The 23490-nt window shown below is 42.7% G+C and overlaps 1 protein-coding gene and 1 long non-coding RNA gene across 5 annotated transcripts in view; one reads left to right on the forward strand and one right to left on the reverse strand.

Moving 5' to 3' along the window:
* Window positions 1-3210: 3210 nt before the first annotated feature.
* OPTN (optineurin) overlaps window positions 3211-23490 on the forward strand; it is a 33022-nt gene continuing 12742 nt past the window's right edge. For 2 of the 3 annotated variants that reach the window (XM_045533518.1, XM_045533528.1), the window contains exons 1-6: window positions 3244-3427; window positions 9862-10038; window positions 10711-10913; window positions 15376-15558; window positions 17628-17701; window positions 19836-19970. In XM_045533518.1, coding sequence (XP_045389474.1) covers window positions 9873-10038; window positions 10711-10913; window positions 15376-15558; window positions 17628-17701; window positions 19836-19970 — 761 coding nt within the window. In that variant the 5' untranslated portion in view covers window positions 3244-3427; window positions 9862-9872. Of the gene's footprint in view, window positions 3428-9861; window positions 10039-10710; window positions 10914-15375; window positions 15559-17627; window positions 17702-19835; window positions 19971-23490 lie in introns of all 3 variants that reach the window. The other variant, XM_045533510.1, reaches the window with a different exon arrangement.
* On the reverse strand, window positions 7873-14553 carry LOC123625221. 2 transcript variants are annotated; one of them, XR_006730431.1, is made up of 4 exons: window positions 14368-14553; window positions 10951-11091; window positions 9695-10136; window positions 7873-9325 (listed from the first exon to the last, which is right to left on the reverse strand). It is a non-coding gene; the product is annotated as an uncharacterized LOC123625221 (long non-coding RNA). The 2 variants fall into 2 exon arrangements; XR_006730429.1 differs by having other exon boundaries at window positions 7873-10136.

Below are 23490 nucleotides of genomic sequence, written 5' to 3' on the forward strand. Positions count from 1 at the left end.
GTTGTTCGTGCAGCTCTATTGAGGTATAATCTACATGCCATAAAATTCACCCCACTGTAAGTGTACAATTCAATGACTTTTAATTTCATTTACAGAGTTGTGAAACCATCATTACAATCCAGTTTTAGAATGTTTCCATTCTCCCCAAAAAGTCATCTGACCTTGCCTGCAGTCTCAGCTACCGCCAGTCCCAGGTAACCACTGGTCTGCTACCTGTCTTTTTCTATTTCCCATTTCTGGACAGTTAACATAATATATATGGAATCATAGTAAATGCAGTTTTTTGCATCTAGGGTATCAAGTCTACTAGCTCAGATGTATATGAAAATGTTACATATCTTTACTTTCTTTAAATTCAGCTCCTATTACATATCAATTTTTAAAAAGAGGGAGGAAGAAGAGAAACAAAAAACAGCCCTGCAGAGGCATAAGGAAATCCTTTCTCAGGCATTACTGGGGCCTTGAGAGCAAAGGGTCTCATTCCCCAGGGTTATGCAAAATCCAGGAGGTGTCCCAATTGGAGTAAGAGCCATTTATTCTTCAGCCCATCCCCCTTGCTGCTGATACCCTCATGACCCAACATAGGGCTTCTTGTAGGGAGCAGGCTGCCCAATTGCCAATGAGAGGCCTGGGCAGCAGAAGGTTCCCAAGGTCCAATAGATGCATCCCACAGCTGCGTCACTCCAACAGCTTGTCACCTATGTTGGTGCTACAGCAACTAACGCTTGAGCTCTTGGTGCTCACGAGACCACCAGCCCACCCCCTCCCAATCTGGGGGAGTCCCTCCTCCCTCCAACTGCTGCAAAACCCCCTACCCCCCGCTGGCTCTGGCCCCTGTCCCTCCAGAACATCTGGAGTAGATAATGTATTTACTGAGACGGGGCTTTCTCAGAGGACAGGAAGAAAGGTTGTTCTTCTAAGAGCTGTTGCCTAAAATCCTGCAAACACTTCTTGAAGTAGGAAACACAAAGGGACTAACTACTAACCCAAAACAGAGGGGCCTGGGGTAGAGAGGAGCACAAGAAGCTTGAAACACACATCAATATCTCATTAAATACCCTACCACACTGCTTTGCATGTACCTACCACAAAGCGTATCAGTGAGACAGATGAAAGCATGCATAATTTCCAGGGTTTGGGCTGCTGCATTGAGATTCCGTCCATTCTCAGAATTGTGAAGGAGCACAGAGGCACCAAACTGGACCATTTAGGCTAAGAAACAGAGCTGGCGCTAACACTAGCAATAATAACCACAACTAACACCACGTACCAGGCATTTTTCTATGTGTTTTACACATATTCTCCCGCCAATCCTCACAACATCCTTAGCCAGTAGGAGCTAGTAGGTCCAAATCCCTTATCTCAAACCTTTGTGGCAAACTTTGTTTCAGAGTTCAGAATTTTTTGGATTTTAGAAAGGTAACACAAGGCACGGGATTTATCTATTAAATAACCTAACACCCTGACAGTGTCTGAAGCAGCTCTCACATCAACTCATTAATTTTCCCTCAACTAAGCAAGTAAATAATCGCATCAAGGGGTCTAAAGAAAAATTGCAACAGTTTTACATCAGTCAAGTCAGGTTTTGCCACCAAATGAATTAAGAAAAGACTTCTGGTCCTTGGAACTTACTGGATTTGGGACCTATACTATATTTTCCATTTTACAGATAAAAAGAATGAGGCATGGCAACATGAAGTAATTTGTCCAAGGTCCTAGCTAGGAACCGGTAGGGTGCTCAATGCTTCCTGGACCCACCCTGATGAGAGCAAGGAATTGGGAGAAAACTACCTTGACCTTTTTCTCTATCAGAAACTCACCCCCAACCTTCCCACTCCAAAGCCACGGGCAGCCTTGTGTGTGATCTCCTTCCCGGGCTCAGAGCTTCGCTGTTGCTCATTTTAATTTACCTTCATGTGTTTTAAAATAATGGAAGGATCCCAGGGGCGTGACAGGTACCGTAGGCACCCCTAACAGGCCCCAGAGGGATCTTCCTCCACAGTTCCCAGGGGACAGCTGTGACAACGTCTCTGCTGTCTTAATTATCCCAGTAGTCAAACAAAAACTAGAATTTTATTCCATTTCTCTCTCTCTATTTTCCCAAGCTCTCTTCATGAAGGACACCCAGTACTGCCCTGCACTGATTTTTAAAAAATTCTCCATTTGGGGCTCCCCTCACCCCCACCCCCAGGCTCACTCCACATAAGGCAGCCTCTCCTCCCATCCCCTCCTCCTACACACGCCAGCGTTAGGGCTCGGGCATTGGGTCTGGGGGCAGTTACTGACTGGCTAGCCTGCCCTGCCTGCTCTTCAGCGTGACCTGGGGGTGGTGACGGGGGTCCCGCAGGCAAAGCCGGTCGGGCAGCAGGCGGTCTAGACAGCGAAGCTGAATCTCTCAGGGGTACCAGGAGAGGGCGCATCCGCCTGTTCCCGTTTCAGATTAAGGATTTTTTTTTTTTTCCTCCTTTCTTTCCAACCTGTGAGCAACGTGGATGCGCAACCACGTGCCGTTTAGCTAATGCCACCGATGTGAGCGGCGCCAGGCCCTTCCTTCGTAGGTCAGGTCCGTCCCCGATACCACATCCTTCTTGGTCTCGGACCTCTCCCAGTGCACCTGGGCCCGCCCTAATTTCTGTGTACTCGTCCAGCTCGAGAGTCCTGCGGCCGGGGACAAGCCTTGACCTTGACCTCGACCTCGACCTCGACATTAGACGCTGTCTGTGTCCTACGGGGCATCTCCCGGCGCTTAGATGCAAACCAGGCGGTTCTCCCCGTCTCCTCGTCCTGTTTTACGTGGCCACCTTCCTGTCTGGCCCGGGGGCACCTTCTCTCCTCCAGCCCAGCAAAGAAATCCCCGCCACGGCGGCAAAGGCCGCTCCCGGACACTTTCCCGGTCAGTCGTTCGTCCCGCCGCCTGGGGCACCTGAAGCATCCCGATGTCACCCAGAGCCTTTCTCTGGGCTGAAGCATCCTACAGGCCGCTTTGGTTTTTTGGCCTATGTCAAGATTGACATTCCGACGTACTCCCCTCTCACGCGGGTCCCAGCCTTGACCTCTTGCGAGCCGCGGGGGCGGGGCCTCGGGGCGGGCGCAGGAGCGAGGAGGGGCGGGGCCTCGGGGGCGGGCACAGCACCGAGGAGGGGCGGGGCCTCGGGGATGTCGCCGGAGCGAGGAGGGGTGGGGCCTCGGGGGGCGGGGCCCGGGAAAGTCCCCGGCCTGGGCGGGGAGCCAGCGCGCGGTCAGCTGAGCGGCGCTGGGCGGGGTCGGGAGGCCGTGGATCAGCCAGAGACTCCCCCAGCCCAGCTGCCCCCGCCGCCGCCCCCGGCCGGTCCCCTGGTCGGCGTTCGCATCCCAGTCCGGAGCCCTCCCCCAGCGGCACGATGCCGGGGCAGCAGTGACCCCGAGGGAGACCGATCGCGGGCGGCAGGTGAGCCGGGGCAGGCGGCGGGCAGGGGCTCGGCGAGGGGGGTGACTCCCTCCCTGGCGGGCCCCTCTCCTGCCCGAAATCGGTCCCCGCCGCCCCCTTTCCTGCGGCCCGGAGCCTGTCGGGGTGAGGGTGGCCAGGGGTGGGGCGTCCCTCCCATGGGACGGCCGCCGTGGGAGGATTTCCAGGCCCGCGGATCCTGACTTGCGAAGGGGCAACGGGGGCGGCCAATACAAAGACCCCCCGCCCCCAAGACGCCGGCCTGGCTGGCCGCAGGTGACTTCCTCTGCAGGTCACCGAGGTGGTTTGAGGGTGACGTCCTCCAGCAGATTGGGAATGATTGTGCAGCCAATTCCTCATTGTAAGGAGGAAGTGGTTAAAGATACATCTCTGGAAGACGTGAGAACGCTACTTTGGCTTAATGGAGTGGCCCAGGAACAGTAAAGAATAGTGTCCCCTCTCTAAGGTAGTGGGATTACTGAACAGCTGAAAGGAATTTATATAAACCGTTGTTTCTAGGACAGAGTGTATGTATAGTGTGCACATACTATGTGTGTGTGTGTGTATATATATATATGTATGTATGTAGAGAGAGAAAGAGAGAGAGACTATTTGATGAGGCTGAGAACCCCAAAGGAGTTTTTTTCACCACTGGAAATGTGCAAGCTAGAGGCAGTAAACATCCCTCAAAGAAAACGAAACCCAGCTTCTGGCCTCGCCTCCACCACCAGGAAAACTGTCGGTACAGAAATGCATACCAAGGATGACATGGAAAGGAAAGCCATGGAAAAGTAAGGCGGTGTGAGGACATCAAGAGCCTTTGGACCTGGTTAGCAGGGCAGCAGTGCTTGACCTAGGGAGAGGGCAGTTAGCCCAGGCTGCCTCCTCGGACAGGCCCAGTCTGTATTGGTCTGGAGAGGTCCGGGAGCAGAGGCCAAGGCCACGATTGCCCTGGAAAGGGCAAGACAAATGAAGTTTAAATGTGACCTGTAGAGAGAGGACAATGATTGATTTGAGTCTGTGGGTGATTGGTCTTTTTTTCTACTGGGCCAATTTTAGGAATTCTTTATGTATTGTGTACAACACTATAAAAGTAGCAGCTTCTTTGTTTATAACTGACCTTTAGGTTGCATATTATGCTACTCTACAGAATATAACCAACCCCCCAAACCAAACTTTATTTCTTGCAAGCAATTGAACACTGTATTACCTTCCAACTGAACCCCCTCACTTAAGTAGGGGCACATAGGTATTCTAATGAGATACAACTTCTCATCCCCAAAGCCCTGCTTTCCTGAATTTTATAGAGACTTGGCATATTTCATATGTTCTTTGGAATTTATGGAATAGTAAACTCAAAATCCAAAAGAAAAGGAAGAAGTTAAACTTTTTAAAAATTAAAGTCTATTTCATTCAGAAAGAAAAAATTATTTTAAGTCTTCATTGACATGTGTATGAGGATTATTAGAATATGTGTCATGAAATGATATCCAGATGCCTTTGCAGTGAAATAAAAAAGCAGTTCTACTTTTTAGAATAAGTTGAAAAAGTCGATTTCAAGAATCTGGAAATGAATGCCATAGGACTGTAGAAAAACTCGTAACAATATTGGCATGCTGGATTTGTCACCTACACAGTAGAAAGCACTTTACAGGTATTAGACTTGAAAATACCTCAGTATGCTATATTTTCATTTCATTTTAACAAACATTTACTGAGAGCCTACCATATGCCAGTCTCTAGAAAGAATAAAATGAAGAGAAAATAGACTGGCCTGAGATGATTACAATAATTTTGGAAAGGGCCGAGGAGGTAGAAATGCAAAGTGCTCCTGGGTGCTTGGAAGAAGGAACAGTTCATTTGACACAGGACGTCATATTCAAACTGGATGTTGATCTGTCCAGGGACAGTTTGCCAGGGCAAAAGGGAGCCAGACATTTCGGGCAGAGGACAGAAGAGAAGCAAGGGCACAGGGGCCAAAGAATGCAGGGAACTGTGAGCTCTTTAACATGCCTTGGTTACAAGTGGTTTGGTGACAGGAGGTGACTCGGGTGGGTAAGTTGGGCCCAGAGCCTGAAAGGCTGTGTTTGTGTTGCTAAGAAGCTGAAACTCTGCCTTGTGTGGGAAGGATGAACTCAGGGGGATGACCTCATATTATGAAAGAAACCACAAGGCCATGGGACTGAAGTGGAAAGAGGTGAAAGTTGACCATTTAAGAGGCTTTTCTAATGTAGTCAGCAAATATTTGCTGAACCCTTCCTTCTGTGTGTCAAGTAACGTTCTCAGTGCTGAGGATACAGCAGTAGGCAAAATAGGCAAAAACCTGTCATTTTTGAAGGCCAACATTGCTGTGGTCCAGACAAGATGAGAAGGGCCTGCACTAAGCCTGTGAGCATGGAGGAGGCAGTGGGGTTTAGACACATTTTGGAGGTGGAAGTGATGGCACTTGGTGACCATTAGACTTGGGAGAAGAGGGAATGGGAAGAATTGAGCATAACTCCCAGGTTCCTGCCTTAGGCAACTAGTTAAAGCTATTCCCATTTTCCACATATTAGTAAAATACAGTCTGCTTTTACCCCTTAGTAGGATGCTTACTCTAAGCTCTTTTCCCAGGGTGGTGATGGGTTCAGTGGATGCAATCTTGGAACCTTACTCAGCTCCCTTGTGAACCCACCAGAATTTGCAAATAGCCAACTATTGTTTCTCATCAAGAAACAAGTTTTCACTGTTTAAAACTAATTTGTCCAGGTGTGGGGTTGAACCTGTGAATACTTCATTAGTAAATCTGAAGACTCAGGTACACCAGGGTAAGGGGCTAGGCTTACTCTGTGTCCAGTGTCCAGCGGGTGGAAGTCAGTGTAAGGCAGGTTTTGTTTGACATAACAACTTTCCGGCAATCAGAGCCATCCTGTAATGGATTGAATGGTGCTTGCCAAGTCATCCCTGATATTTTCAGTCACTGAAGTATTCAGGAGCTCTGTATGACCATGTACTGTGGAAACCAGACAAGACATTCTTGCACTGAATAAGAAGTTGGACTGGATCATCTCTAAGGCCAACTCAGGAATGAGATTTACGCCCACATCTACAAGGTCAAGTCATTGCTATTAATTACTTGATCTCTGGAATTAAAAAATAATATGTACTGTCAGGAATTCAGATAGCAGATATGGGAATAAAATCTAGGAGAATTGCTTTTGACCTTTCTCTTGCCAGGTAGTCCTTAGTCTTCCTGATTGGTGAAATCTTGACAAATCTTGTGCTTAATTAATTCATCATTCCATCAGTAAACATCACCTTTGCTTAGAAATGACACATTTCAGATCTAGGTCAGTTGATTTTTGAGAAATTCTGTTATTAGATAGAACCTTAGAATAAATGGCTTAGTATCAGTTTCTTTAACCTTCAAAGACGTATGCAAGGATATATAATGTGTCTTTGTCTTTGCACAGTTGAAAATAACTCAAGGTAATGTTAAAAACTTAGAGAATAATGCTTTCTCTAACTGGCATTCTACCAGTATGTATTTCACATGTGCACTGTGCAGTAACTCATAATGATGCCCGAGAACATTCTAAAAATCATCAAGTGCCTTTCGAGTCATCCAAAATCAATTAAATTACTTTTAGTAAAATTTCGGTTGTAAGTACTTACATGCTTTTGTTTGCCATATATGCTAACTTCTTATTTACTATGACATTTGAATTACAAAATAATTTGTCCTAACAACACTGGCTATCAAAGAGTTTGCTCTGACTAAGACAGGTGCATGTATTCATCAGAGCAGCTAGGGTGCCCCTGAGGGTACTGGGAGTGTGTGTGGTGAAAGGTATGGTTTAGACTGTGATCTTATTTACTAGAAACTTAAGAATACTTTTCACAGGGCTTCTGAGCCGAAAGCAACCTTCAAGATCATTTGCTACACGAGTCAATAAATAATCACAAGAAGTCAGGTGTCTTCCAAAGGCCACACATCTGGCTAGTGTGGCCAGGTGTTTTTCTCCTGTCTTCCTTAGCACAACCCAGCTTTTTTCCTGGTGTCTTCATAAAATCTGGGCAGCCTGACAAAGTTAGAAGCACTGATGTAACTACTAGAACCAGTTTTGACTTTATTATGGTTGTATCTGTGGGCTTGGTAGAGGTATAAAGGAAGGAAGAAAGAAATCTGGACAATTTTCAAGGGGGCATGTCTCTCTCTTTTCTCCCTCCTCTCCCATCTTCTCTCCTCTTGGAAGAGCCATGGAGGAGAAATTTGTGCATATAATAAGATGAAACCAAACTTCTCTAGATGGTTGCTTAGATACTTTTAAAAAAATACAATCTGTTAAATGTTTCCATGGTCTTTGCAAAGTATAGTGTCATCACTGAGTATCAGAGGAAATTTAATGTTGACAATCAAATGATTCATATTACAAAGATATTATCTTTTAAATCTATTACCTAGAACTTTAGTATTCCTCTATAAAATAGGTAGGAACACCATTACTCTGTAAAACTCCATTTTTATGAAATATTAGCACCAAGATGATTCTGTGGAAAAATGAATTTTATGGAAAGTTAGGAACTGACAGTTTAGCCATATCATTTTTTGGGGGGAAAAAAAAGCATTCTGTTCTAATCACCTAATGCTAAGTGAAGAACACTTCAGCATTGTACTTTTTTTCTAAATTAATTCAGGTATGTGAAACAGATATAAAAGGTTCAAATTGAATAATGTGTTTTATCATTGCTTTTCACTTTATAAAATTGCCATCATCCTCATTACGGGATTTCATGAGAATGCACTTCTTGATGCGAGCTGCTTTAGGAAGAAGTCATGCAGGCTGTCCTGCTGCAGGGTATGGTCGGTAGTGCTGTCTCTGGTTACCTACAAGTTCCTGAGACCTACAGGACGTCTCTCAGGGCACCTCCAGGGAGCCTGAGGTACTTACTGCCTCCTGTCGTTGCAGGGAAGCAACCCCATATTCCCTGTGTTTGGTTTCATTTTAATAGATGGATGCTAAGTGCACACATAGATGTTATTATATAGTTGTATATCAGAAAGGGGGCAGTTCTCTTGCTCTGTCTCCCAGCAACTGATTTCATGTGTGATGGACTCTGTGACTCAGTGGGATCCCATGGGCTCCATAATCTTGAGATGCTGACTGGTCTAACTGGAGCAGTGCTTTGTTTCCATTAGAAACGGGATGCTCACCTCCGAGTTCCTTCTTCATCTCATCCCAGGGCTTTTGTGGTGTCAGTGGCTTTCTGCTTGATCACAGTTGAATAGCGTGCATCATTGCTTATTTACCTATTTGTTGGATAGATGGGTTTAAAATTGTCTTCTAAAGGTAAGCATCTTGGAAGTAATATGCTTCTCAGGCATCTCTCTGGACGTCAGCCATTTTTTAGCTTTGTAGAACAGAGGTGTGTGTGCACAGGTATACAGTGTTAGAGGAGGAGTTGCCTTTACTATGTATTGCTTTATAGTCTATCCACATCACTTCTTGAGGGAAAACCATCATTCTCATGAAGTGTGAAGATGAACATTTTTACCTGTAGCATGTAGCCAGTCGTGGGAAGGATCTGTGTTTGCTCAGGTGGTAGGTAACACAGAAGTGGAGTTGGCATTCACTCATCCATCTTTTATTTATATGTCCACATTGGGCCATATACAAAATAAAATAGTATGCGTAAAAATGTTTTCAGAATACGTAATAACTAAAGATGTCTTAGTCTTATTAGTATGCATTGAAAACTATAATATTAAAGCCTGAGTATTCAGTAGTATCTTCGTTGTATCACAGGTTGGGTTTTGGAATCTTCCTTGATTGCTGATGTGCTTCATCCACCGTGGCTTGGATGAGCTGCACACCTCTGCAAACTCAACTTCCTCCCCTGTGAAGTAGCTGCCTAGCTGAGCTGTAGTGAAGAAAAGAGACAGTGACATGTCTGGTGTGATTCAGCATATATTAGGCATTCAGAGAATGCTAATCCTCCCTTTCCTCTTAACCAGAAATACAGGAAATAAAATATGGAGTATTTTGGCAGCTTTATTGTCATGTAATTCACATACCATGCAATTCATTCAAAATAAGGATTTTGAACTTAAAGACTTGCATGGGAAATTTCTTTAATGATACTTTGCCCTTGTCTACAAATATTATCCTGATCATGACATCGTACACCCCTCTTTCTCCCCTATTTCCCAGCTTCTTTGTACTCCTTTATACACCCATGCACACACATACACAAACACACACACATAGTTCCCCAGAAGATGGAATATACCTTTTTGGTTTGTTTAAAGTGAAGAATCAAAAATGTTCAAACTGTAATTGGAGAGAAAGGCAATTTTTGGAGTAAATATGAGCAATTCCTAATGGATTTGTGGGACTCGAGGGAAGCCCTTGTAGCGAGGGGGACAGCTCTATTTTCAGTTAGTGACTTTTCCATAGGAACTTCTGCCATGTCCCACCAACCTCTCAGCTGCCTGACTGAAAAAGGGGACAGCCCCAACGAAACCACAGGAAATGGACCCCCCAGTCTGGCTCACCCAAACCTGGACACATTCACCCCAGAGGAGCTGCTGCGGCAGATGAAAGAACTCCTGACCGAGAACCATCAGCTGAAAGGTGAGCAGCAGCTGGCCTGTGTGCTCATCCACCTGGGCCTTCACGAAACGCGATCCCGTTGTAGTAAGGCTTGTAGGTGAGCGCCCTTCCCTGTTTCCCTGGGGAGAGAAAGAGCACAGGTTTTAGCTTTTAGTAAGGCTAAAACTGTTTCTATTTACCTTATTTTTGAATACAGGTAAGAATAAAAAGTATTCTATATATCTCAGGAAATCGCATAATGACATTTAGCCCATTTAAAAGGAAAAGGAAAGAAAGTCCACTATGATTACAGAGTTAGTCCTAAACATCACCTTATTAAGAGAAAGCATTCTGATATCTCAAGCCATGGCTTTTGGCAGGACCACTGTTCAAATGTAGGAGTGATAAGAACATTCTCAGTTCCCTAGTTACTAATAGGTATTTGTGCTATAGTGGCAGCACCCAAATCAATTTTATTGTCTTGGGATTTTTAAGGACTAGAAATGACTTTAGATCCACTAGTCCTTTCTGGAAGCAAAAACCACTCTCATTATTACAGTCTTTTTCCTGCTGAACCCTGGGCCCAGGCCAAGTGTGGCAACTTTAGATTCAGGGCCATGTGGTGAAGTGGCCCAGAGGGAGGCTTGGTTCATGAAATTAAGTCCACTCTCCTGGCGTGTGATTCTCTCACTCCTCACTCTGAACCTTGTGCAGAAGCCATGAAGCTAAATAATCAAGCTATGAAAGGGCGATTTGAGGAGCTGTCAGCCTGGACAGAGAAACAGAAGGAAGAACGCCAGTTTTTTGAGACACAGAGCAAAGAAGCCAAAGAACGTCTTATGGCCTTGAGTCATGAAAATGAGAAATTGAAGGAAGAGCTTGGAAAACTAAAAGGGAAATCAGAAAGGTCATTTGAGGTGAGCAGACTAATCAATTGTGATTTTATTTTCTTACCATTTGCAGTAGAATCTTTGTTGTCTAGATGCCTAGATCCAAATCTTTCATGGCTCAGGATGGACTGGTATTTTACATGGTCTCAGAAGAAGTGTTTTTGCTGAAAAGATTGGTTGCACTTTTAAGGGTCATGTATCATCTCTGTTGGGGGAAAGAAATTTGTAAATCTTTGACCATATTGATTGTAGTCAAAAGAATGTTGAGGTTATAAATCAGCGTTTTATATTCATTATAGATGGTGCAGATGGAACCATCCAATTGTCTTTAGTTTTTGTCTTTGATATAAAATCACATTTTAAAAATCTGTTACTCAGAATTTTTACTTACTGACCTTGTCCTTTCTCTCAGTCTAAAATAGAGATTATTCACTTTACATTTTCCTTTTAAAAATTGGTTTTGCAAATGTCATGTGGTAGGGGGTCATAGGGTTGCCACAGATGAAGAGGGAAATAAACACATTTTTCTTTACCCAAAGAACCTAGAAAATGTGCTCATACTCAAGAGTGGATATCAAAAATGTTAGTGAAAAAAAATCAACCAGAATACATTTGAAGTCCCCACGGATACTGCAAGGCCCACTGGGTATTGTTTGTTTAGGTGGACATCTGCTGCCTGTTTTCTTCCCAACCTGGCACTTAACAACCCTTTGAAGGATGGAGCACTGGGTTGGTTGAGGGAGGATTTATTCCAGGTATCAGTGATTTTTCTTGAGACTTTACCTTGAACTTTGCTGATCTCTGATTTCTTGGATGGGTAAAGAATGGAAATAAATAAATAAAATGGAAAGAAAATAATGGGAAACAGGGGGATGATATAGAACGATCAAAAGGATAAAAAGTTGTTTAGAAAAATATTATAGTTCATGTCAATGATCTTTCTCAAGAGACAATAAAAACATTCTGCTTGAATAAATTTATACTTGTATTGGAAGTATTTTATTGCTGGTGAGATTTATCTTATCCTTCAACTTGTCTTTCAGTTCAAAGAGCATTAAGTCGCTTCTTTGGAGGGAAATCTCTCATTATCTAAATATTTTCAAGCTAGAATTCTCTGAAGAAATGATCACCTGAGATATATGAATAATTTTCTACTCTCTGGCAGAAAATGTCCTACATAGCTTTGGGGATGTGGGCTGACAGTGGCTTCAAGCCTGCTGGGCCTGTCACATTGAAGTCAAGAACGGAGCTTCTACAAGCAGTCTGTCTGTCTGAGACAGTCTGCCTGTAGGTTTTCCCAGAAGGCTCCAGAATTGGAATAAGATGAGATCAGAAGCTGGACTCTGGACAGCTGCTTTCAAGCAGATGATCAGTGAAAACCAGCTTCTCGGAAAGGAGGTGGGGGCCTGGGAGGAGATGCTCGTGGCTCTTTCAAACCCTCGGCCATCGGCTTGCAGCCACCCCGCTGCACTCCCCAGGCCCACCCTGTTGCCTCCCTGCCTCTTCTTTAATTTTTGTTTCGTGGGCCCGTGGAGAGATGTTTCATTTAGCCCTCTTCTCCCTGACTTAGTATAGTTCTTGGGCCTCAGACTTTCCCACTCATGCCATCCCACCCTTGCTGCTGTTTTCCACAGGGGTGTCACGGGGAAAGCCACCAAGCCACTAGGGCCTCGCATGTGTCCTGTGCCTCGCCAGGGAAGGGAGTCGGGATCTCCTTTGCAGTCTGCCCCTGAGCCTCAGGGTGAGGCTGCTGTTCGTGGTTCTGGCCAATTTCACTGGGTGACTCACTAGAATGATCCCTAGAGTGCACTTTCTGACTTCCGATTGTACAGACTGCTAGGCAAAGGTCATTAGCTACACTTTCCTTCTGGGAGTCTAAGATGGAATATTAACCGGGGCATGTTTTCAGGACCATGGGATAGAGAGATTATGCAAATAAATGAAAAGACAGAGAAGTTGTGCTGCACAAAGGTGAATGGTAAGTGCCCAAAAGTGATGAAAGACAGTAAAAAATAATGGAGTTAGAGTAGAGATCTAGGGAACCATGGGAATAGTCCAGGAAAGGAATGGAAAGTAAAGCAATAAAGGGAAGGGAAATTTAGAGTCATCGTGCAATGCATTTATGGCCAGATAAGTGGATTCATGATTTCCCAAGGATAATTAAGAGATCCTCATAAGTGTGAAGAGGAAAATTAACCTAATAATCTGAGATTCTAATGTCATAGCCTTATATCACTGCTCCTCAGATGCTTAGTTAAAACTCTGTTGCCTACCCTCATGCCAAGGTGGTTTTTAAAAACTCATTCCATAAAATGTATTTAGACAGGTCAGGAGAGTAAACGTGCAGATTCCTAGTAAAGCGTAGTCTTGCCTCTACCTGTTTATTTCCTGGTTCTAGGCTAAGCAGTACCTGCCCTTTTATTGTTTTTCTTCCTTTAAATTTGTTTATCTTGCTTGAGTCATTACTAAGAGAGATTGTGCAGACTTTTAACCTTCCCTTGCAGACCTAACTTCGGTTTCACAATGAGCTGCTTTTCTCTAAGTTAGGTGGTAGCAAATTTCCCAGCAAGGGGTCTGCTCCACTCCACGAGGAGGAAGAGCACAATCCTGATGGTGTAAGGGACATGTCATGTTGCAAGTTAATGCCTGTACCTTCATTTTTTAATATTTCATGACCCAGTTGGTTTATGGTCCATCTTCATGTCTTTCTGGTACTGTTTTGGTTCTACTACAAGCCTTTGGGCCTGTTTTCTATTCCTTAGGAAATGGCAAAGAGGTCAGGGAAGGGAAAAAACTCAGAACATGTTGATGAGTTTGAGATCACTCATTTAAACTGCTTGTTTGTAGCATCTCTAGATGATATTTAATCATGCTATAAGTTCCTAAAAGTAATTAAGATTTTTTTTTTAAAAGCTGGTCTTGGCTGAGTGTGGTAGCCCCAGCCTATAATCCCAGCACTTTGGGAGGCCAAGGTGCGAGGATAGCTTGAGCCCAAGAGTTTGAGACCAGTCTGGGCAAATGAGATGCCTTCTCCACCAAAAATCAAAAAAAAAAAAAAAAAAATTAGCCAGGTGGTAGCATGTGCCTATAATCCCAGTTACTTGGGAGGCTGAGGCAGGAGGATCTCGTGAGCCCAGGAGTTTGAGGTTGCAGTGAGGTACAATTGCACCACTGTACTGCATCCTAGGTGACAGAGCAGGACCCTGTCTCTAACAACAACAACAAAAAAATGCTGATCTTAAGGTATTTGTTATTTTCCACTACACTATTAAGATGAGGGGGTGCGTATTTCAACTTTCTAATGTGTTGTAGTTTTGTGATAATCCCAAGTGTATATATTTCTGGTTTGGGAAGGGAACCAAAGCACAATGCCATGCACATAAGAGCAATAAAGGTTTCCTGAGGAGGAAACGAGAGGCTTAGAAGGTGACAACTGGAAGAAACCATAGAGACCTTGTGGTGCCACATCTTTTTTCCTTACCCAAGAAAACTGAGGCCAGGACTTAAAGGAATCTACTCCAGGTGACACACTTAGTGATTAGCAGAGCGTGGTCCATCTCTGTTCTCCCTCCTTCCACGTAAAAACACCTGGCTGGGTGTGCTGGCTCGTGCCTGTAATCCTAGAACTCTGGGAGGCCAAGGCAAGAGGATTGCTTGAGGTCAGGAGTTCGAGACCAGCCTGAGCAAGACTGAGACCCCCGTCTCTACCAAAAAGAAAAAGAAAAGAAAAAAACAAGTAAAAACACTGCATCAAAGCAGGGTCATTCTCTTATGACTTTGTCATATGCAGTGAATGTAACAGGGTGAACACAACATGTTCTTGACATTAGTGAAATATTAATGCTTATTACTAATGTTTATATAGGCTAAAATTTATTTTTGTTTTAATCTTGGGTACCAGCTTCTGAATTTTAAATTTTTTAATTTCTCACCAGATGTACTTTTAGCAAACTTAAGACGCCACTGTAGAGTATTTTAGCTGCCAACCTCCACACTGGGAGCCTTTTGGACCTTTCTTTGTGTTTTGCCATTACTGGACCAATTAATGTCCTTGATGCTTTGGCTTCTAAGTAGATATGACAAGTAAGAGGAGAGTGGGCCTGGGTGGGCACTTGTGGGGAGCAAAACAGGCAAGAGGTTGGGTGATGGCAGCTCTTTGCCCTTACTTTCTGGAATTTTGAACTACGGTTTATGAGTCTACCATTGCCAAAGCCAGCTTGGTTATTTTCATAATGTCAGATTAGTCTAGTGTGCTGAGGAAGCCTTTCTTTCTTATTTTATTTTAAATTATTTTAAAATTCCTAATATTTGAATATAATAAAATAATGTTAAAATTTCCAATTTAAATGCTACATCAAAATAGTCAAGTAAGAGCTAGAATTTTCCACTTTAAGGCATAGGGGACAAAGATGTTGATCTTGTCCATGGGTGGAGGTGGCTGGGTCCTTGGTTTGACTTGTTAATTTGCTTTCCTCCCTGTCTTTTCCAGGACCCCACTGATGACTCCAGGCTTCCCAAGGCAGAAGCAGAGGCGGAGATGGAGCAGCTGAAGACACAGGTGGCACGCCTTCAGGCCGAGAAGGCAGACCTGCTGGGTATCGTGTCAGAACTGCAGCTCAAGCTGAACACCAGCGGCCCCGCAGAAGACTCCTTTGTTGAAATTAGGATGGCTGTAAGGTTTCTGTTTTTGTTTTAAGCAAACTACAAAGCCTCACCTGGGCAGATGAAACAAATACCACTTTTTCTACTCAACACAGGGAAATCAAATAATGAGGCAATTTCAGTGTAGTAAAGATAAACTGGCTTTCATTTTTTAAGTATAACATAATGCTCATAAGGGTTGTTGTGGAGAAAATGGAAAAATATTAATTACCTTTTGTGGCAAAAGGCGTAGTCTTTTTCTTTTTCTTTCTAATATGTCCTGGTAAATAGGACATTTTTGTGACCTAAAAAAAAAAAAACAAAACACATACAACCATGAACTTTCTGTCATTTTCAGACTCAAAGCTCCGTTTATCAGTTCACTTAGGTGAGCAGAATTGCGACCAAAAGCAGTAAACAAATGGCTTTTAAACCCTTTTTAATAGTAGAACCCTCTTTTCAAACAGCCTTATGAGGAACCATGGCATATTACAAATAAGAAGAGGAGAAAAGAGAGCTGGGCTGCTCTGTTGTAGGTTGAGAGGGTGTCTTTGCTTTTCCCTTCTAACAGCAACAGCTCAGGAACCTCTGAGAGCCAAGTTTGAAGCCAATATCATCAAACTCAGATGTCTGTGTGGCCCAAAATGAAGGGAGCTGAGTGAGGGGGCGTGTGCTGATCCCTAAGCACTTGTGCAGCACCTGTTAGTAGCACCTGTTACAACCGTCACACCTGTATTGGGGTGTAGGGACAGTCCTGTTAAAGAGCAAAGCAGGTAGACACACCATGCAGGGGCCTCTCTGTCAATGCTGCTAAGAAAGATTGGGGAGAGGAGGAGAAAAAAACACCAGGATAAAGTCCTTTGTGATACAGACTGCCATTTTGGCTTAGTCAAAGTACCCATGTGATTGATACAGGAAAAGACATTAATAGTGTCCCTGAAAGAGAAAAATGTACTTTGTAGATAAGTCAGGAGGAGTAAGGAGCAACTTGCAAGACAGCTAAACTACTGGATATATCTGAAATATTAATGTGTGCCTTTCTTTACTTTTGGATTCATATGCTGCACTAAAGATTAATAGAATTAGAAAATGCCATCCATACTCCCTCGTACATTTCAGATGTATTCATAGTGGCTGAAATCAAGAGAGTTAAAATATCAACTGAAACACATATTTTGCCAGAGTACCCTTTTTGCAAGTGGCTGAAGATAACTTTGAAACAGAAGTCTGGTCGAAGAACTTTAGCCTGCAAATAACTGATAAAATTCAGGAAACCCAAACAGCGTATCGGAAGTTTCCAAATGAGGCCGCTTCTTTCAGGGTGCCTGGTTAACATTAGATTCTCCCTCATAGATGAGTGACAGTTATTTTTAGTGTAAACATCTTTTGCTCATTTTGCTTCTGTGAACTGGAAAATATTGCCCAAGATTTAGGAAGAGTGTATCAAAAAATATCTAGAACCTCCATTGGCCCCAAGCAGAAAAATAATATCTAGAACCATCTCTGTGCATCTTTGAAGATTTTTCCCATGAGCTTATTGGAATATAAATGCCTTTCAATCCCGTAAGTCTTAGCCTTAGTCTTGTTCCCTAAAGGGCCTGTGGTGCATACAGATTTCTAATGGGAGCTGCCTTGGCAAAGACGGTGCTTTTGAGTCTTTTCCATAGAAAACTGCCTCTTTTTCAACTTTGCCTCAGCAAGTTCTAGCATCTTACATTTTAAAGGACTGTACAAGAAAGGTATATGGAGTTGTCACTAGCTCTGCACAGCCTTAACCTTGAGAAAGAAGGAACTGCCAGGGAGAGGAAGGAGATAAGCTTTCACGTTTATGGAGTCAGGTTGAAAGTGTTCAGGGAGAGGAGTCTGACCTTCACGCCTTAGCCTAGATATTTATAATCCTGACGGGGTGTGCGGGGCGAGGGAAGAGTACATTCCCATCCCATTTGTGTAACCCAATTTAAACATTTCACATTTAAATGTATGGTAGGTTCCTTGGGTTGCATATCATTAAAATTCTTAATCTTTGGTCTATTTTTTTTAAACAAAGAACTTGTCTTGCAGACATACTGTGTTAAATCCCTTTCATTTCTGCTTTTACAGGAAGGAGAAGCAGAGGGGTCAGTAAAAGAAACCAAGAATAGTCCTGGGTCCACGAGAACACACGCCATTGACACGTATGTGAAGGAAGACGGAGACTGGCAGGCAGGCAGACTAGGCAGTCTTGTCACTTTGAGCTCATCCTGGGGGTCAAACGTAATGGGCTGAAAAAATAACTTATTAATTTATACCAGGACCTTTCAAGAATATTCGGTTTGAATGCTATTTAATGTTCCAGCCAAAACTGGCAGAGATGAAAAACAGTGTTTGGTGCCTATCTGGCTAAATCACAGTGACCACTCTGTCATAGAGGTGTCTCACCTCCAGCAGATGAGAAGGAAAAACAGACTGGTTCTCAATCAAATCAGCTATTTGTTCTTCATCCAGACTTGTGTTTATTCATTTATTCCCCAGGGCAGCTTCCCCTGCACCAGGCTGCCCAGCTCCCATAAGTGAGATGTTTCTGTGTTTTCTCCCCTCTTCCTTCCCAGTTACAAGCCAGGGTGGCCAGTACTGGATCATCTTTTGTAACATGACTGGTAGTACTCTCAGTCTCTGTGGGTGGTGCTTGAAAGTGCCCAGGTATATTATCTATGGGGTCTCAAGTTTACCTGTCCCAGGTGGATGTTAGGAAACAGACATCGGAGATAGTGGGAGGACCTCTGTGGGGGTAGGTGGTACCAGAACTGGGCGCCTGAACCTCTCAAGTCTTGCAGGCAGTGCTCACCCCAGGGAGGCTGCTAGCTCATCCTCGGTAAGCCGGTTACTACCATATTAGTCCATTTAAGAGACAGTTATCTGGAAAGTTCTCTCAGGATCTCTTGCCTCACAGACTTTTAAAACCTTTTCTCTATAACATGATGGATGTATACGGAGAATGACTTATAAAATGTGAAAAACAATTGCTTCAATTATGTTCTTAAGCCCTTGTATAAGGGAGAAAATAAGTGTTAGATAGGATTCTTTCATCAAACCAGGCAGTTGGCATAAGTGAAAGTTATTCCCTTTCTTAGTTAAGAATCTCAAATTTTTTCCAAATTGCTTTTTTTAGTATTAAAAGACTTTCCTGGAAGTAATGGGAAGGGAGAAAGCCGTCTTCAAGCCACTTCCTCCTCATTCACATACACATGCAAAGACCACTTCCTCTTTGAAGCCACACTTAAAAAAAAATTTAATACTTTTTAAATAATATTAATAACAGGTCTGTACCCTGTTTGTGAGTATTGTAAGGATTCTGGATTGATTTCTAGGTTTGGAGTTCAAGCTCTGGAGTCCTGGTAACTGGGATCTAACCCTGGCTATTTATTAGATACAAGAACTTGAGTAGGTTACTGGAAGAGTAGCTGCTGATGCCATCGTCATAGCCATCCTTAATGTGTCGTCACTGTAGTGGTGGTCACGGTTTTGTTTGTCACTGAAATGTCTCTTGACTTAATCAGATTTTGATATCAAGAAAAATTTTTGACATAACAACAGTGCCTGCATTTCTCTGCTCTAATTACTTGAAAGCAGAAATGAGAAAGGTTTTCTTCTCTTGACTTGAGACTGTGATGGTTTCTGTGAAGTTGAGAAAGGCCAGTGGTAGGGACACATGTGCCTGTACACATGTGCAGTCCTCTCTGAGACGAGACCTCTGGAAAGCCTGGCGCCACCAACCAGGGCTGCCTCTGGCGAACTGTTCCTGTGGGTACTGTGCTGTGGTGTTGTGTACAGCTGGGGTCCCCAACCCCTGGTCTGTGGGCCGGCACCAGTCCATGGCCTGTTAGGAACGGGCCACACAGGAGGTGAGCGAGCAAAGCTTCATCTGTATTTAAAGCCAATCCCCATCACTCACATCACCACCTGAGCTCTACTTCCCCTACCCCCAAGTCTGTGGAAAAATTGTCTTCCATGAAACTGGTCCCTGGTACCAAAAAGGTTGGGGGCTGCTGGTGTACAGGGACCATTTGAAGGAAATGAGTATGAGCAGTGTAAAGCCAGCCTTTCTGGGGCCTCACTGCGAGTCCCCACACTTTCCCTATAAAGCGCAAGGGACCTTGGCACTGGGGGTCCCAGGACCAGCTGTGCTTGGCCAGTGGATGAGAATTAATTGAAGAATGTTGTTTAAATTGGTTTTAGTTATATTGGGATACTCTGTTTTTAGGCTTTGATATCTTTATTTTCTGATGAAAACCTTTTGATCTTTATGAACATGGCGTTGTCTTAATGTAGGAGCAGATCTACAGAAGGTGCCAAGAACTATTTGGAATTTGAGGAGTTAACTGTGAGCCAGCTCCTGCTTTGCCTAAGGGAAGGAAACCAGAAGGTGGAGAGACTTCAAATTGCACTCAAAGAAGCCCAAGAAAGGTACAAAATAGATTAACTTGAACTGTGCATTCTTTGGGGTTTTTTTTTAAAAACAGCTTGACTGAAATATGATTAAGTTCTCCTATAATTCACCCATTTGAAGTGTACATTTCAGTGGTCTTTAGAATATTCACAGGGTTGTACAACCATGATTACTGCTATATAATTTTAGAACATCGTTCCCCCAAATTAGAAACCCAACATCTGTAACCCTCACCACCCCCTCCTCCCGGTAATGTACTTTCTGTCTCTATCAATTTGCCCATTCTGCATATTTCATATAAATGGTGTTATATAATATGTGTTCTTCTGTGGCAGGCTTCTTCACTTAGCATAATGTTTTTGAGGTTCATCTACAGTGTGCTTGTATCACTACTTCATTCCTTTCTATTGCCAAATAATATTCCATTGTCTGGATATATAGCATTGTTTATCCATTCATCAGTTGGTAAACATTTGGGTCCTTGCCACTTTTTACCTATTAGGAATAATGCTGCTGTGCAAATTTTGTGCAAGTTTTTGTTTGGACACATTGTTTTACTTCTCTGGGGTTATACCTAAGGGTAGAGTTGCTGGGTCACATGGTAACTTTATGTTTACTGTTTTGAGGAACTACCAAACCATTTCCAAAGCAGCTGCACCAGTCTGCATTCCCACCAGCAGTGCTTGTGTATGGCACTTTCTCCACATCCCTACCAACACTTGTTTGTTATTGTCTGTCCTTTGGATTTTAGCCATCCTAGTGGATATGAATTGGTATCTCATTGTAGTTTTGATTTGTATTTCCCTAGTGACTGATGACGTTGAGCATCTTTTCGTGTTAACTGTTTGTATATCTTCTTTGGAGAAATGTCTATTTAAATCCTTGGCCCATTTTAAAAAATTGGGTTGTCTTATTATTATTGAATTATAAGAGTTCATTTCATATTCTAGATATAAGTCCCTTATTAAATTGATGATCTGCAACTATTTTCTCCCATTCTGTGGATTGTCTTTTCACTTTCTTGATGGTATCATTTGCAGCACAATTTTTTTTTGTTTGTTTTTGAGACAGGGTCTCACTCTATTGCCCAGACTGGAGTGCAGGGGAGTGATCATAGCTACTGCCACCTCCAACTCCCAGGATCAAGCGATCCTCCTGGCTCAGCCTCTCTAGTAGCTAGGACTGTAGTTGTGAACCATCATGCCTAGCTAATTTTTTTATTTTTGTAGAGACAGGGTCTCCTTATGTTGCTCAGGCTGGTCTTGAACTCCTGGCCTCAAATGATGCTCCCACCTCAGCCTCCCAAAGTGCTGGGATTACACACATGAGCCACTGTGCCTGGCCTTTTATTTCGATATAATACAATTTATTTCTTTTTTCTTTTGTCACCTATGCTTTTGGTAGCATATCTAAGAAACCACTGCCTAACCCTAGGTTACAAAGATTCACTCCTATGTTTTCTCTTAAGAATTTTATAATTTTAGCTTTTACATTTAAGTCTGTGGTCCATTTTTAGTTCATTTTTGTGTATGGTATGATACACAATTTCATCAGACTCTCAATTCTATTCCATTGATCTATGTGGAACTTAGGCCAGTACCACACCATCTTGATTACTATGGCTTTGTAGTCAGTTTCAAAATCAGGAAGTGTGAGCCTTCCAACTTTGTTCTTCTTTTTAAAGACTGTTTTGGCTATTCTGGGTTCCTTGCTGTTTCATATGAATTTTATAATCAGCTTATTAATTTCTGAATAAAAGCCAGCTGGGATCTTGTTAGAGATTGTATTGAATCTGGAGATCAACTTGGGGAGTACTGCCATCATAACAACACCCTGGTCCATGAACATGAGATATCTTTTTATTTAATTTCTTTCAGTGATGTTTTGTAGTTTTCAGTGCACAAGTCTTGCACTTTTTATGTTGAGTTTCTAAGTATTCTAGTCTTTTTGATGCTATCATAAATGGAATTGTTGAATCTTATTTTTGGATTATTGTTAATATATAGAAATACAATTGCTGATTTTTATATTGATCTTGAATCTTGCAACCTTGCTGAAGTCATTTATTAAGTGCTAATAATTTTTTAGTGGATTTCTTAGCATTTTCTATATAGAGGATTGCATCATCTGCACATATAGTTTTGCTTCTTCCTTTCCAATCTTAATGCCTTTTACTTGTTTTTCTTTATTTTACTTACTTTGCTTGTGATAGCATTATGCTACAGCTGTACCAATATAAAAAGGTCTACCAGCTATTTAAAAAGGTTGCCTTGGCTAGAACTCCAATTCAGTGTTAAATAGAAGTGTAGAGAGCAGGTATCCTTGTCTTGTTTTTAATCTTAGGGGGAAAGCTTTCAGTCTTTCACCATTAAGTATGATGTTAGCTGTAGGTTTTACATAGATGCCTTTATCAGACTGAGAGGCTCTCTTGTATTCTTAATTTACCACTTTTATTATGAGAGGATTTTAGATTTTTTCAAATGCTTTTTCTGTGTCTATGGAGATAACCTATGGGTTTTGGGATTTTTTTTCCCCCTTTATTACTATGATATGTCACATTAATGGATTTCCAGATGTTAAACCAACCTTGCATTTCTGGGATAAATCCCACTTGGTCATGGTATATAATCATTTTTATACGTTGCTAGATCTGGTTTGCTATCATTTTGTTGAGGATTTTTGCATCTATATTCATAAGGGATATTAGTATATAGTTTTCTTTTCTTATGATATCTGTCTAGTTTTGTAGCCTGGTAATACTAGCCTCATAGAATGAGTTGAGACATGGTGCCACCTCTTTTATATACATACACCATTTTAAATAGCTGGTAGACCTTTCTATATTGATAACAGCTGTGGCATAATGCTATCACAAGCAAAATCATTTAGACTGGGCTTTGGGGTAAATTGTTCCCTTTTCCTATGAATCACTCCAATTATTCATAATAAAATTTAGAACACCTATACCCCTATTTCCTGTGATTAATGAAAATGGTTGAAGATTGACTTGAGAAAAAGACATGTTAAGTCTTGCAATGTGTTTTTATCATATCCTATATAGTGTATACATCAAGACAGGTTGTTCATGTACCAGTGATTTTGTTTCTTGATTTCAGTCCTGTTTTAGGTAGCAGGAAATCATCATCCTGATACCCATGCAGGGAACAACATTGGTCCTAGCAACTAATTACTGACTTGTTAAATACTGAAAGAAAGCTGGCTGGGGCACGAGACTTCCATGTCAAAGGCAGGCCTAGCTCATTAGCTCTAATCTGAAGAGCTATACACCTAGCAAGGTGTAGGGAGATCCAGCTGGGAGGGTTTGCTGGGGAAGGCCCATGTCTGAAACTTTTCCTCTTTTCCCTGGTCCTGGTCAGATCCTCCAGAGAAGACTTCCAGCCTTCTGACTTTTTTCTAGATGTCAGGTTTCTTGAGATCAGGAAAAGAAGGCTGAAGGTCTCAATAGTCTGTAATTAAATTCCTCTCTTTTAAAGCAGAAAACCCAGGCCCTCAACTCTGCTTCACATCTGGGTCCAG

Source organism: Lemur catta, chromosome 1 (genome assembly GCF_020740605.2).
Source record: "Lemur catta isolate mLemCat1 chromosome 1, mLemCat1.pri, whole genome shotgun sequence".
Classification (NCBI taxonomy): Eukaryota; Metazoa; Chordata; class Mammalia; order Primates; family Lemuridae; genus Lemur; species Lemur catta.